We start from the raw sequence: 16,531 nt of genomic DNA on the forward strand, positions 1-16,531 counted from the left end.
CTTTCGCCAAAATTTTTAACTCGTGAGTTACGGGTTGTAGTGGGGGGAGTCAGATTATGCAAATCAGGGGTACAACATTTCGCAATTTTACTGTTTTGCGGATGTATATATCGTTTGGCATGTCTATGACAGTATTATGCTTTCGGGTGTGCGTCGTACGCGCCCAACGGTGAAGTAGATGCGGCAGCATTTTCACCGGTTTTAATTATCATAAAAACTTCATACCTAATATTTCTGAATTTAACTTTGTTTCCTTCTCACCGTAGTCAAGCCAGCGAGCGTGTGAGGGAGCGAGAACGAACACAGAGCGGGCAAAAAACTTTGATGTTATCCTCACTCACCTCCCAAACCTCTTGTGATCGAGCTCGTTCAATCCCTGGAGGCTTAAATAAATACTGCAACCTCGTTCCCAGGGCCTTTCGAGGTTGTTGGTACTGACCAAACGTCAACGCGGGGAAAAAAAATTGAAAATTGTCTAGGAATGAACGAGCGCCATTTCAAGATGGCAGGTGTGGGTTAAAGAGATATTCTTTTTATTAAGGAAAAGGAGAACCGAGTGTAGACAGACTGCAGATTAGAGTGAGCTGATTTTCGGTACGGGGTTGGGGTGGGTAGCCTGATTCTCAGACGGTCCAGGTCGTTCGTAGCCACGCAGAGAGAGTGCGAGGCCGCGAACGACCTGGACAGTCTGAGAATCAGGCTAAGGGGTGGGGGGTTGGGGAGCTTCAATTGGAACTATTCAATATGTGTTATAACTGGTTCCGGAATCCGAGAAATCTCCAATAATAATTACTCAATCCAATTAGAAATAGAGAATATATCTGATGCTGCTGGTGAATAATTTCTATAATAGACAACATGTATATCTTCTTATGCAAATAAACACTATATATATAGGTCATCATTTACATTAGCATTATCTTTGCCATTGCTTCAAAAACTTTCTAAAAGCTTTTTCCGTGCAGCCTACCATATTCGTACACTTTCGTCATAATAACTTCACTTATCAAATCTATAAGAAAAAACTCGAACATCTTCTTTAAACACGATAGTGGTATATCTTTTATTTACCGGATTGGAATTCGAGCAGCTTAGGTTAACAGTGTCCAATCTCCAATACCGGATAACATTTGAGCAGCGTGCTAATATCGCAGCCATGGAGATAACACAGATTACACTAAAAGTAACCTTGTTGTTAGCCTTGTGTTCCATATGCAGATTCCACTCTTGAAATAAAGTATAAAACCTCCTTCAGTTTTCCATAACATTACAAAACTCTCCGCTGTAGTGTATTTAGTTTTTGAAGTTCTTTTTTATGTATAAAACACACGTCATTTTCGTTGTTAAAATTCATGTATATCAGGCACAAAGTAAAACTCCTTTAAATCATCCCATTCAAATTCAGAATCGTATCTCTTTCCGCTAAAGAAAAGTTTTCTATCGTTCTCTGCGGTGAAAAATTGTTCACAGCCAGTGGCAGTTCCATTTAGGGTACACTGTACGTAGTAATCAATCCGATTGGACACGTAACCAAGGGGCCCAGGCCCCTGTGACAACAGGTAGAAGTGAAAGTCCCGTATGTCAAACATTGGTCCCAGTCTCCTTTCTGCGTTTTTCCGGATGTCTATAAATGCCTGCTGACCTATCATGTACGCGGTCGCCTGGCCAGGGCCGCTCTGGTAGCGTGTCACTTCTTTTCGCGCCACATCACTGTCGTCCCACGCGTAGTCGTCGAAGAGCTGAATGGCTTGGTCACGTGTCATGCCCTTGAAGTGAAGACCTGTATCCACAATAAGACGAAGTGCACGCCATATCTGCCATTTGAGCATTCCATAAAATCTGAGTGGACTGTGGACGTAAACATCTTAGAAAGAAAGAGATAAGTCAGAAAAAATTAATGTGAAACTCAGAGAACCGTGAACCATTCATATAAAATGTGTTCTGCCTACAAGTTCATTTTCATGCAAATCAAACTCATTTTCATATGAAAGGTTTTGCACCAAGACTCGTTTTGAAACAGAGGCACAAGGTAACCCGGAAATGGCCTATTAGATGTGAGAAGCTAAATCGTAAATGGCAATGGTAATTAAGTTGGTTTGTGGTTTTCAAGTTTGCTTGCGTGTCGTGAACTTTATTGCAACTGGTCAGTTCATAAATGACCTGTCAGAATCAAATCAAAGTGTTACCATTTTTTGACTTGCACAGTAAAAATGTGACACCAGGGGTACTTGTTGACGTATTATGCCCCCCAGGGGGTGTAAAAGATTGATGATAATGATTTAATTTCACTCTGCTAAAACTGACTAAGGCTTATAGAGGAAGGAAAATATGCCTTCTTGCTTATCATACATTAGTCTTGAAGGGTTATAAGTGAGAAACCAGAAACTGCAAGGGACCTCATACGATAAACGCTACCAGCGTAGGATCTACAAGAGATCTGATCAGCCAAAAAAATGTATGAAGACAAGCAATAGACTGCAAGGCTGATACTACGTGAAAAACGTTTCGGGACACCAACATGACAAGAACCGATAAAGTAGGATCGCAACAGTGGACAGCTGTTTCGCCCTTCTTGGGGCTCGTCAGCACTGTGTAGCGAAGATATGTAACGCCAGCCCAACAGCCAACGCACATAAATTGCAAAATGACCCGTATTTTCGGACCGTAGGTCTTTTCAGATCCGATACGTTGCGTTTTTTAAGCATGGTACTGGCCATGCGGTTGAATGTTTAAATGTTTAGGCTGTCCTTGTCCAGCCACATTTATTCTTTTGCTTTTCGAGACACCAATCTTGACACTTTGTCTCCTTGCGCCCCGAAATACGTGATGTGGCAACGCGTGTTTCGGGGCGCAAGTGAGTTCAAAGTACGGAACTTGATATAGTGCACGGGTCATTTTGCAATTTATGTGCGTTGGCTGTTGGGCTGGCGTTACATATCTTCGCTACACAGTGCTGACGAGCCCCAAGAAGGGCGAAACAGCGATCCTACTTTATCGGTTCTTGTCATGTTGGTGTCTCGAAACGTTTTTCACGTTGTATCAGCCTTGCAGTCTATTGCTTGTCATACATACATACATACATACTTTATTTAACGTGGAAAAGTACACACTTTGCTCTTCGCTAGTTTCCAGGTGCTCCACGATTTAAATTAAGTAATGTGCAACATTATAAAAGCGTTAAAAAAAGGTATTTACATCAAGCTAATTTAAAAATCACTTAAAAAAAAAAACGAGCTAAAAGCGATAAAATATAATCAAAGTGTATTAAACATGAAAATAAGTGAGTTTGTGAATAACTTGCTTTGTAAAGGCAAGCAAGGTGAAATTTCGTGCTTCCATTTACCGGACAGGTACACTTGAATTATGTCTTACCCGTTTCTACGGCAACGAGGGGATTCTCTGCATACAGTGCCCACCCCTCAGAGAAAGCAATGTATCTGCTTTTGACCAACGCACTTACTATTGGACCGCACCAGTCCCTAGAAGGGCAAAACGTGGCAAACGTTACGTGACATCAAAGTTAATTCCTTCCAAAAAAGCATGATATATGTACGAGATCCAAATATTGAGTGGCCTGTATGGCCACCTGTGCAAGTCCTGAACGATTCAAGCGGTTTAATTGGTATAAGACTCACACAAGTCAGTGACACACTCGCCCAGCGGCTCGTGTGCCACTTTTTGGTTCTTACGACTTTTTGACGTCACCTGTGGTCTATTACTGAACAGACTAGCCTCGCACGGCAACATGGAATCTATTTGTTGAATAGAAACTGTGTTTTAAAAGAAAGTACACGAAAAACTTAAAAGAAAAGCCGTTTTTGTAAGCCTAGCTGCTCATAAGGCTCGAAGTGTGCTTAGCCACACTTCACATAGGAACGTGACAAAAACATTCCCGCCAGTTCGAGTAAACGGGAAGGGATTGCCTCAGTTCTAGGCTGCAGGTACCGTTTGAATTGAAGACTATAGGCCGAGCTGAAATAGGAAAAAGATGCGGTGGAAAAAACCTAGCCAGGCGAGTCTCTAAAAGGTAATCAAAAAAATGTTCTATCGCTAAGTTTGAATATCTGCAATTAATATTTGACTCACAAGAAATTCTCCACGTGCCCCTGAGACTGCAAATGATGGCCCGGCCTGGCTTCGTGAGCGCTCGTTGTCCACTCGGAATACTTCGGGCCCATTCGGTCCAAGAAGAAAGGAATTCGGTACATGGCCGGCTGTTTGCAGCTGCGAAAACTCGAGGTGTAAGTCTGAGCTGAAGTGGTCGGCATAAAGTCAATTGCTATAGCAACAGGGCAAACCGGGGTGGTCTTTAAGGGTCCCAGAGGCCAGTGAAACATTCGTAAGAGTTTGGGCTCCAGTTGACTGAGAGTGCTGCGAGAAAATTCGAACCAGCGCTGCATGGCGGCGTAGCGAACGGGACAGAATTCTCTTGCAGCTAAAATTTTAGAGAATAGTTGCATTAGTAAGACAGTAAACGGCGACTAATAATTATCAACTGCATATAGTGTGATATGAACGCCATGCAAATAAAAGCGAGAAGATACCCATGTCCTTTGCCAAGCTTCAAATTCATATAACGATAATTTAAATTAAAATTTAAAAATTCTAACCACGGCTTCAACTTGTTTTCAGTGTTTTCTCTAAATGTTCGCTCTGGTTAACTCGGCTAATCAGGATGGAGTTTAAAATAGAATTTTATATGTCATTTAAGAAACAGTTAAATTCTTCGCTCCCTAGGGGATCTCTTTCTAAATCAAAAGCACAATTTGACCTAAATGAAAGGTGTTTTGAAAGTGGTCACGCAAACTTTAAAGGAGAATTTTCAGAGAATGTGTTTTCTGGCCAAACAAATGGTTCTATAAGGCTTTCACAGAGAGAGCGTATCAATAAATGACTTTGCCTGGTTTCACTTCTATCGTTAGAAAACCTCTGTATATGGAACTGTTGAGAGCTCACTCTTTGCCAAACAATTTGAGAAAGCAAAGAAAAGCACTATTTTATAAGAGGTATAAAATGCTGCATTAATGGCCCCATACCATGTTGCTGTTGGCGCCAATATCTTACCTTTTTCATTGCTGCACCACCTATGCGCTCTTTCGTCAGATTCGTTTCGAGGGAAGGGCTCTTCGTTGAAGTACATAGATGGTGAGTGGATAAGCTTTCGGAACGATTCCACAGCTTTCGTTTCGTTGTCAAGTCCAGTGATTGACTTAGCTATAGTCAAAGCTTGAGGATAGAGCCACTTCAACAATGACCAACCAAGCTGATGAACAGATTCTATGACCGTAAAAAATAAAAAAGATTTCAGAAAAATACCAATATTTGTTCGCTATCAGATTAAAATCGAGTTTTAGTATTCACCGGCCGACCAACTGTTAGTCTTGACAGGAAAAACTATCACCATCGAAAATATAATACCTTAAAAGATAACTGCTAAACCTCAAAATAATAGATTACTATGGTAGACACTGCTGTTGTGATTATAATAAAAAAAACAATTGGATCAAGTATCATTAAGATTATCTTGAGGAAGAATTTTAAAACAACTCCGAACTTGAAAAAATTTGGGCTATGTATTACTTTTAATCCGTGTTTTAACTCTTTAACACCCAAATTTTCACCAAAAAATGCTGTTTTAATCCCCAGTTTTTTTGGCTGCCATGACGCTAAATGGGCCTTACTTTTGCTCAGAAAGCTATCTTTTTTAACAAAGAGATAGATTTCCCTAAGATAAGTTACAAAAATGTACAATATTTTAATTTGGTGCTTGCGCATAAGCCAAAATTTGGTATAATGGGCCATTCTACCACCATTTTCGCACCAAAACTGCTAACGCTGTTTTTGAATTTGCTACGTTAGAATGTCGTCAATATCCAAAACCTTCTGTTGCGCGGATAGGTCTATCCTAGCTCTGCTGTCTGCTTATCAAGACTATCTAGTGACATTTAAATTGATGACTTCACAATTGGTACAAAGAGCACGACCACTCAACGCCAGTATATGTGATCTTGGGCGGAAAAGGGTTAAGCTTGTTAGGTTTCCTCATAGTCAGCGTGCAAGAAAGCCAATCATTTAATTTGCTAGTGATTCTTGATTATCAAGAAATTCTAAGCCAAGGACTCATTTCAGGTTATACATTGCCCAAAAATTAACGCATATTCTGCTCTTGCCAACCGCTTCGAGATTTTCCCGCGCTCGTCAACAACTGCGCAACTTTTCCCACGATTTTGTCGCGTCTTTATTTGATTTCATGGCCTTCGCATACAAGACTTTGCTACGAATTTTAAAAGAAGAGTAAACTCCGTTTTCTCTAGGCGTCACTGAAAGTAGCAAAGCAAATCAAAATGAAAACAAACGGGACTTCACTTACCAGCCGTATGATTGGTTGTTGTAAAAAAACGCATAGTTCTCTCATACCCAGCCCTTCCATCGATCATTTCACCGCTGGGCAACTTCATAGTCGCGGGCTCAGACACATTAGGTACTCCGTTATAGTAGACATAACGCAACGGGCGATTGAAAAGACCGCTGGAAACATTACTAGGTACGCAGTGCTTCATGTGATCCGTCGCCAAGTATCGCAGCAAATTAACTAAAGGAACACCTACGTAGGTTATCAAGCTGTCCGCCATTGATTGGTCTAAAGATATATTATACTTCTTAAACCACAGTCTCGACGTGTTTTGAAATCGCACGATAAACGCTTCAGTTAGAAATGGATTCGCAAACGATTCCATCATAATGTCTTCTTCTCGTAAGCTATCTGAAATTTTTGGGTATCTTTGATTCAAGCAATCAAGTCCAACCCTACATTCTTCTACAGAACCAACCATTCCAACTTTGACTCCAAGCTCGATATTTTCTCGGTATCGCTTTATTCCTTTTCCAAAGCTTTTTAAAGCTTCAATGATGGCCTCCATATCTTCCACGGTCTCTGGAGACAGCATCTTTAGAAACGCTCGAAAATGAAATGGCAATCGGACGATATTCTTCGTGTAACAGAATCTGTTGGGACCAAGCATCCATTGACCTACAAGACATTAAGGATGAGAAAATGACAAGGTTATTCTTTCCATCTACCTTAGATCAGTTTCCAAATGAAACATCATGAACATATCTCGTCTTTCGCAGTCTAGTTGTGTCAGTAACAGCACTAGTTTTCCTCGTCCTTGCCGTCATGATGGTATGGTAGTGGTGGCGATGCATGGTAATAGAGAATATCGTTCCGACTTTTAAACAATTATCTCCGTTACAAGCCATTGACGAATCTATGACCTCTACAAATCATTATCTCAGTATTCAATTAGCAAAATTCATTTCATTTTGTTTTGATCTACGCAATATTGCTTTTTCAATAATTAATCAAACCGATGTAACTTGATTGATAGTTATATCCTAACCTTATTGTGTGTTCACGATAATCACTATTGTTTTAGTTTTAGTTTAGAAAAGCTATGATATGATATGATATCCTCACATCATGTGTGAAGATATGATAGGACTAAAACTGGTGTATGCTCCGTGCTGTTGCACCCCCCCCCCCCAACCATCATCACCAGTTTAACTACCACTGCTACTGCCATTACCACCACAACCACCACTTCCACCGTCACTTCTATTTCCACTACCACCATCACTACTGCTACTGTCACCAGCTCAAGAGTAGCACAGTAGAATCAGTTGCCGTAGCAGTAACAGTAGCTGTAGCAGTTTCAATAGTAGTCGTTGCAAAAACAACAGTAGCAGTGGCAGTAGGATTCAGTGTGATGGCTGAAGTCGAAGTTGCAGCCGAAGCTGAAACAGCGGGAGTACCGACGCGATTCGCTCGCCTTTAACAACAATAAATCTACAATCATGAACAAAGGTCACTCTTGGAACATTTGCCCACACGCCAGATGAGAATACAACTTTACCTGCCCAGCCTCTTCCCCCACCTCTCATACAATGTTGAAAACTGGTACCTGCAATTTCTCCGCAGCTTTAACATTATATTGGAACATGGGAACAGCAACGCTTCTTAAAAGAATAGCAGCGCCTTTTTAAACTTCAGTCAGTAAAACACAGATAATTCGTTGCATTACATCAGTGTTCCAACGATTTTTGTCCATGATTGTAGTCTTCAGTTGATAATTACCTGAATAGTAGTCAAAGTCATACACATTGCCAAAACTATGTTCCAAGAAATGCTTCAATTCCGCCACTGCCTTTGCCTCTCTCGTCTTCAGAAGCACTGTATTAACACGCAGCTTGTTAAGCTCTTGTAACAGCAATTGCGCAGAGTCTGTGATGCTCTTGATGTTACTTGGTAAAGGATCAAAAGCTTTAAAGCTTTTCCTAACTTCGTCCGGTGATACTCGAGGTTTGTATGGCACTTCGTACGGGTGCAACTGGTAGAACGTCACCTTCAGTTTGTTTACAAATTTCAAGAGACCTGAAAAAAAAAAAAAAAAAAAAAAAAAAAAAAAATGTACCATGACAACAAAGTTTAATATATTGTCATTCACCATGCAATGGTTTTCTGATTGGCTGAGTCGCAGCCTAGCAACAACCAATCAGAGCAGCTAAATCATGACTGTGAAATATTCGGACTGATTCGTTCGAACTCGAGGGAGGAAAAGAATGGTGTTCCCCATCTCAAGACTATTACATAAGGGTTCAATTGAGCTTCCACCCGTGACATTATCACTAGCATTTTTTAACTCAATAATATTGTTCAATTGTCGCCTTTCTAAACCAGATCTGTTACTCTATGGCTTATTTAACCTTTTGTCTTGTCCTTTCATTTTTCACTTTAATTAATCCGTCAGTTCGAGTTCTCCTTTCAACGTCGCATAAAATGACTCTTCACACTCCTATATATATCGAGACATCTTGATTCGTTTAACTTCCACCGCATAAATTCAAACTGATCTAAGTAACGTTACTATCCTGTCGTTGATTCCCTTTCTGTGCTTTTGTTAAAGCTATTTTGGTCTTCAATGTGTATGGTGAAAGAAATATCATAAATTGTATGACAGGGTCATGCATTGCTGGTCTCATTGTGTCAGTAGATGTTCAAAGATATTGATCATTCAACATATAGGAAAAGAAAAGCTTTGACACTAAAAATTGCTCCTCCGTGTTTACTTTGTGAGTCAGTATAGCTAACTTTCCATTAGCAGCAGCAAAGTAAATAAGCCAATTAACGAACCGAGGGACTTAGAAAGGTGATAAGTTAAAGTTCAGGTTTAAGTTTTGATGGGTCAGTCACTATAGAGATAGGCGAGATTACTAGCAGTATCACACTGCTGAAGCAGAGATCATGCATGAGAACAGAAATAAAAATCGTAAACTACAGGATACTGTCTTTAACTTTTTTTAGGTTAACTTCAAGTCATTAGTCGCTACAACAAACTATCAAACTATCGATTTAACCGACAGTTAGGCTCTGCAATGCACACTGCTAAATTCTTATACTATAGCTTTAAGCGAAATCCACAGAAGTTGGTAAGGAGAATGCGTATTTTCATCTGAGAAACAGGTGAATAAGCCTTCCATTTAAAACATTTTTCGCTGATTTTAATCGTTTCATTTAAATCTTTTCCACATTTTATTTCTCCCTTTTTCTTGCTAATTTCGCTCCGAAAATCCAGCTGCAAGCTTTTTTTGCATATTTTATTAACAAAACCATGCTGTAACTTTCATTACGTCACCTTAATTGACCAATCAGGTGTCTTACTTATAATAGTCTCGCAGTACGAGCACGCGCTAAAATTAGATTGAAAAAATTATCATTGAAGGAGGCCCATGTGATCTCCTGAACCATCGTCTCTGGTCTTCGCGAGAATATATTCTGATACGAAAAAATTCCAGTAGCCTGTATTATAACTGATTCTAGAGAATAATTTATCTCCAGCATCAAATTTCAAAGCTCTTTAGATACTTTAAAACATAGCTCTTACAGTAAACTATTTATGGAAAAAGTCCATCGTTAATAATATAAAACAATCATTCGTGACATTATAATGTTTTGAATAAAGGTCTAACACGATATCAGTGCTGTTACATTCTATGAAAACCACAAAATGACAGCTAGTGATTCAGCATACTTAAGTCAAAAGAACCGTGCCTATATATTAATTGCAACGTTAAGGTCACTTAGAGATTGCTACAATTCTTTTCAAGTGCAATGAAGCTTCTAGAAACACTTGGCTTCCCTAATGAACTCGTTAATTAGCAGAAAAAGCGATCTCTTAGTTTGATAATGACTTTACGATAGCCATCAAGAGCACATGCCTTTGGACACGACAAAGTTTCTTCTATGGAAAATGTACACTGATTTTATTGAGAAAGCTTGGCTTACACGTACGGGTATGTGGAAAAAGGAACACTCTTTGAAGGTGAAGTCAAGTTATCGCTGGTCTTAAAACAACGAAGACTTTCCACATGCAGTTCATTACCAACTCGTCCACTCTGTCAGCAAAGACTAACATCATTTCATTTTAACTGTGATTTTAAAATATATAAATAAAACCTGTGTGTGACCATAATGAAAATGCAAAGAGGTACTTTAATGCCCCTCTATCCTTGTACTGCTTGTTTTTTAATATTTGGATAAACGAAATTTTACAGAGATTTTTGTTCATTTTGAACTTGGCTTCTCTTAGAAAGAAGTTCTTTAAAAACCCTAATATTCCAAGTACGTTGCGGTAGAGATATTTGAAGGGAAATAAGTCGGCTTCTCTATGTACGTGATATCCTTATCAAGTCGTTTATCGTGTTTGTTGATTATGAAATCAATATTCACGCCCCACAGTCGAGAGGATAACTTGGATGTCGGCACGCTTGGTCGTGATATCGGCCACACGGGAAGGCTTAATACTGCCGTTCGCTCAGTTGCATTGGACTAGCCTCTGTATCAAATTTGTATGAAACAATTTCAGACTTCTCTTGTTTAGTGAAAGTTAGTTTAAACTCAAGAATTCTGTCACTACTTACCTTGTGAGTCAGAATAAAGTTTAATAAAGATAAGAAATCGTGTTCAAGGGTATAACATTATAACTCTATATATGTTTGATGAAGGCCCTTGGAGGTTACTCTACCAAGAAAATGCTTTCTGAGAATTTGTTCTTTGTGTGAGAGTGTGCAACTTCATTTGAGCGGTACGGTTCGCGTTTATTTTAAACGTGAAAAATTTCCCCTATTTTTATGATAGATTTATTTACTTGTTGTAAAACGAGAAACAGGACTAACTTTTTATTTGCTATTTGTGATATAACGTGGGCCTTAATAATGCTCCTACTCATATCGTGATTTTTCTGATCCGATGAATGGTCACGCCAAAATTGTCTTTAGTCTCGCCATCTAAAAGAAATTTTGATTTTACGTAAGGGCTCCAGTTTTTTCTGGATGTAATTCAGACTATGCACAGTGGTCTCGGCACTTGGGCGTCTTAAACTGTCTCGTATTTTACCATTATACCCCGTCACATTGGGCAAAAGTTCTCTTACTACTATTTTTAATGCTGAAACTTTAGACACAGGTAGCAAAACTTTTCGGCTGTGTAAGGTCTTCGTCAGTTCGTCTACCCAAGTTTTTATATGCCCTAGGCACCAAGATTGTATTGATATTCTCATCTGTAGGGAAAACTGTGTTCATTTTCGCTCCATGCTTTTTAAGAATGCAACATTGAAAGAAAAGACAGTCGATCAACTTTACTTTTTGAGGGAGATAAACACGAAACACTAAGAAGATGTGGCTCTTCATGAGTGTACACCTGTGTTAAGACTAAATTAAGAGTTAATATTTAAAATAGCCAAATGCAAACATAACAAAAAGCAATATCGTTCGATATCGTTAAAAATAGAACACGAAATTTTCGGCTTTGAGGAAATTATGTGACTGTAGATCTCAAGTCAAATTTTGTGAAAAATCACACCGAAATTTAAACTTTTAAACGCCCGCTGATTCGAGCTTTGATAATAGCGAGTGTCATTGAACTATTCTTACAGAAACGTTAAAATATTTGAGTTAATTAGATTACTCCGTTTCTCGCACGTTTTCACTGCGGGAATTGATCATTGATGCTAGCAGAAATTCAATAACACTCGAGTTCAAGTATTTCTTTCTGTCCACAAACTCTTTTGACTAAGGCCTGGCCTGACAAAAAGTGAGTTTCCATCAATCTCTATCATTGACTTGTTGGGCGGATTTTTTTATTTGATATGATCTTATTTGACTTTTTTAATTAAGTCACGAAAACTCGGGATTAGCCGCAAATTCCGAAAATTGCGAGAAGCTGAGTCATACTCCATAAGGAGAAAAGATATTAAACGAATTCTTAATAGCAGACAACTTTCTTTTGAAAATAAGGACCTTTTCCTGATTATAATTATCCACTTTGGTCAGAATATATGTCAATGACTATAGAATGTTACTAATTTTCATTACTAATAACAAGCCTGTTTTACGCGATTTTGAGGTTTTGATATAAAAAGAACGCGGATTTGACGGTTTTTGCGCAGGAATCCTATTGGCCAAAAAACATGCTAGTGTCTGACCAGTGGCGTTGGATTGGGTGTTTCAGTGAATTAATTCGAGATTATCAAAACACGAATTCTCTGCTATACACTTGTTACGTGGATAATATAAAAAGCTGAGGACCACCTGCGAAATAAATCTAGCCTGTTCTTAAAATCACTATTTTCATTTCAAATTTCAAAGAACGTCAATACAATCTTCCGTTTTAGGACAGTATGAGGCATTTTAATACCTTTTTCAATTCAAGATCTTAAAAGAGACTCACAAGTTTGAACCACGAACTAACTTTTTTCCTAAGAAGAATGAAAATTACAAGTTTTACTCAAAAGAGTATTTGGAATCGAAGTTATAATGTATCATGGATTTCGATGGCTGGTTTTCCCTTACGAGTATTATTTGACTGTTTGTAATGCCGTTGCTCTTTTCAAATTGTAAGGAAACTGTTCCTGCGTTCGCGAAAACTATCTGCGTAAGTATTATTTTCTGGTGCTTTTCCGTCCCTTATCATTTCGAATCGAAGAAAATGTTCACGATTCCAGTGGTAACAAGTGAGCACAAAAAAAATAGAGTGCGTTCTTGGATTCAAGCTGCAAAGGGCAATCAAGTTCACATTTAATAATCAAGAAAACTCAACGAAACGAAATGTTGATGACTATATCTAATGATAAACTAATCACCGATTTGTTGACTTTTACTCTTAATTTTCCTGACGTTTTAATGACAACCAGCTATTAGCTCGAGGATACACGGAAAATCTGCATTTTTTATTGCCGTTTCGTAGAAGGCCGGAAGGCGCGGAGGAAATGTACACTTCCTTTCAAAAGGACAAAAGTTATTTAATTTCTGAACGAATGATTTAGTTTTGATCATTGAACTTCCTTTCACAAAAATAGTTCTTGTGAAATTACTATAATTCTTGCAATCAAATGCAATCTCATAAAGACCACCTGAACCTCGTGTAAACATTTTTCTACCACAGTTTTTTCATATAGAACGCTTTTTCTGAAGCCTTTAGAGATCTTAACAATTATATTAACACAAATAAGTGTTGTATTAATTTCGGGATAAGTTTCCAAAATCTCCCGTCTGACCTCTGACCACATAATTGACAAAAAACTACCTTACGCCTCTGTTAGAATGAAGATATAAACTGATCTTTTATTTGAATTGTAAAGCATCTAATCAATTGCTCGTAGAGTAGTCGTTCACGGTTGAAGAAACTCAGTCAGCTTAAATGGGTGGGCCGAAAGAGTTTCGCATCTATGTTTTAGCAGGTTTTAGCGCATGAAATCCAACAAGGAGGTAACATTTATGTACCTGATGCCTTGAACTCTGTTGAATAACTGCAGCTGTCGGTGAAATTCCTGGTCTTCGGTGTTATGATCGACTTTCCTTCACATTCCAATTTACTGTCGCCGTCCGGGCTCAGAGTGGAGTTCGTCTTATCCGATCTGTTCATTCGAAGCAAGGCGATTCCAATCACCAAACAAACTATCCCCATCACCGCCACAGTAGAAGCAAATACCAGAATTTTTCGCGATATCTGCCTTTCTTTCCGCAGCGCTGGGTCTTCCGAATGTTCCAAGCCCTCCGGAAAATGATTGCCTCGAAGGAACTGCAATTCATGGTTCATTGAGCTCATATCTACAGAGTGCGTTGCGCTTTCCAGCAGCGCTTGATCCTGCTGAGGAATTGTGGCTAAGATCTACAGGTTGAAGGAGCTGCAGCTCTGTTCAGCTCCCTCTGCGTCACAACGATCCTTTAATAACTGCTTGTAAAAATGGCATCGACCTAGGTCGAAGCGCTAGCTTCAGCAGTTTACGACTAATCCTTTGTCAAGCGTGACCAATAACTACCTCCAATGGTCATTGACTCAGTTGCTGTCAATTTTGTGCCCTGCAAAACAAATGAAACGAAGATTGAAGGGCCTACCGTATTCTTCGAACAAATCCTTACCAACAAGACAATTAACTTAATTGCACAATAGGCGGCACAGAAAACACACATGATGGGAAGCGAATTTACGATCACCTTTTTCGCAAGGACAAATCGACGAAAAATCTTGTTGCGTTTAGTGGAAATCGCGCTTAGTGGAAATTTTTGTGAGAACAAGAGACTTACGTGCCGACCGTACGCTCGCGCGCGCTGAAAAACATCCGCTTAATAACATATTATCGAGCTATCTGCCGTAATGGCTCTACTGTCTATTTTGGTGCGGTGGTGCTAATATAATTTCGCAAATCTGGCAAAGAGAACTTCCACTGATTGTCTATGTCAGGCGACAAAAGCAAAAGCGCGACAAGATATTGGCTGGGGAGCTCATGTAAATTTTGTGTTCATTTAAATCCGAGGCAAAGATTGATTTCACGACGATAAAAAACCGCCCAGAAATATCGATGTTAATGCACACTTTTAAGCACTAAGACCAGCTCTAGACAGTTTCACGCGGAAGACACAAGAGTTCTCAGCAAAAATGGTAAAAATTCACTGAAAATAACTTACACTTGAACCTTGCGCGTTATTCCTTTGTGATCAGTGGCATTTATGCGAATTTGAAGTCCTTAAGGTTCATTCCGTTTTAATTGCTCGAAAACAAAAGCCTGACACATGTAAATTTGGACTTCAGAGGCCCTCGATACAATTGCCTTTATTGAAAAAAACACGCGAAAAGATAACATCTTCGAATGGGAAATAATTACTGCTTGCGCAAAGGGCCGAAATCTTGGATCAGTGCGTCACTAAAGTCTATAATTCAGATTTTCACACAGTTTAATTTCCTAAGGCTGACTTTTTAGCGGCAAAAAATTCAATAAAAATCAAAATTGCAAGGCTCTGTAAGAAACTGGAAAGCCATGTTGTGTATAGAAGAATATAAAAACAAACAGTTAATAAACGGTATGAAAGAAATTTGACATTGCAATGGTAGCGTCAACATAAGGTTTGTACGCACGTAATTTTCATTTTGTGCGCGTTTTTCAGTAATTAAACCTTTTACGTCAATCTTTCCGATTACAACACACAAAAATAAACTTTCATTGCTATCGATATTGTTTCATGATGTTATACACAAAGCAAAATAATTAACTTTACGCGCTACACAAGCCTTTGCCCGTAAATTAAACTACGCTTGAGTCTTGTTGCTGATCTCGACGCAACTCCGTAATTAGCGGCCAGTTTGAATAGCCACAAAGAAAATTCCGCAGCAAATATATAACAATTGTGTATTTCAAACTTACCTGCGGATATTAACTGGAGTTATTGGCCAAGTTTGACCAACATAATGTCAAAAATATATGTTGACTTATTAGCTTTTGAATGTTTTGTCTTAATCATCTTATATTTGTCATGAGCAAGTCAACAGCTTTCTGCGTACACGGCTGAAGATTTTGCGACGCAATCTGGCGCGTGTGGCAGAAAAACATCATTTATCTACAAACAAAAGCTTTGTAACCATTATCAGTCGACTCTCTGTACCATTTTAATACGAACTGGGATAAAAGTCACTGGAAAACTTGCGTTTCTACCTTGTTTCATTTCGCTTGAATCTTTCCCCGGTCTAGACAACAAATGATTTAATAGCGGAAAAGTAATTTTCTTCTGTAGCTAAATTCAACCTGTCTTTCTTGTGACATTAATTTCCTTTGTTAGACAAACGTGAAGCGAAACATGTTTAGGGTTTTGGTTGATGGTTTTTTTTTTCTATATTTCGGAAGGAAATTAAGAGAGGTGTTTGATTTCTCAGATTGTTAGAATGCGGGTTATGTTTCATTTTCGTTGAGTTATTAAAATTGTTGTTTTAGCTTTTCTAATATATTTAGCCTCGAGTTAGGATTTGATAGTAGATCATCACACTTCTCTACATTTCCACAAACAATCCTTTCCTTCTACAGCGGTCAAACATTCTGCGCGTGCGCGGTTCCATCCGTCATTCCCGCCATTCTCGTCTCCAGAGGCCGCGCTCCTTTTGGTCAGTACCAAGAATCGAGACCTTTGGCCTTTGGCCCGACCCGGT

The 16,531-nt window shown here is 39.0% G+C and overlaps 1 protein-coding gene across 2 annotated transcripts; it reads right to left on the reverse strand.

Annotated features, from left to right (window-relative positions):
- Positions 1-34: 34 nt before the first annotated feature.
- Positions 35-15,319, reverse strand: LOC145469092 (uncharacterized). 2 transcript variants are annotated; one of them, XM_081452748.1, is made up of 8 exons: positions 15,022-15,319; positions 13,837-14,415; positions 8,135-8,431; positions 6,371-7,030; positions 5,065-5,277; positions 4,087-4,435; positions 3,373-3,479; positions 35-1,864 (listed from the first exon to the last, which is right to left on the reverse strand). In XM_081452748.1, exons 2-8 carry the CDS (start codon positions 14,159-14,161, stop codon positions 1,344-1,346), a joined length of 2,472 nt encoding a protein of 823 aa, XP_081308874.1. In that variant the 5' UTR covers positions 14,162-14,415; positions 15,022-15,319; the 3' UTR covers positions 35-1,343. The 2 variants fall into 2 exon arrangements, with proteins under 2 accessions (XP_081308874.1, XP_081308873.1); XM_081452747.1 differs by having other exon boundaries at positions 14,551-15,319.
- Positions 15,320-16,531: the final 1,212 nt, after the last annotated feature.

The sequence above is a fragment of the Orbicella franksi genome, chromosome 15 (genome assembly GCF_964199315.1).
Source record: "Orbicella franksi chromosome 15, jaOrbFran1.1, whole genome shotgun sequence".
NCBI lineage: Eukaryota > Metazoa > Cnidaria > Anthozoa > Scleractinia > Merulinidae > Orbicella > Orbicella franksi.

Bases quoted from the DNA above. Each gene is read 5' to 3' on its own strand.
- LOC145469092 (XM_081452748.1), bottom strand. From the start codon at position 14,161: ATGAGCTCAATGAACCATGAATTGCAGTTCCTTCGAGGCAATCATTTT. The intron at 5,278-6,370 runs GTAAGTGAAGTC...TTACGGTCATAG, and splicing joins AACAACCAATCATACGGCTG to AATCTGTTCATCAGCTTGGT. The intron at 3,480-4,086 runs GTGAGTCAAATA...TTGCCCTTCTAG, and splicing joins GGGCACGTGGAGAATTTCTT to GGACTGGTGCGGTCCAATAG.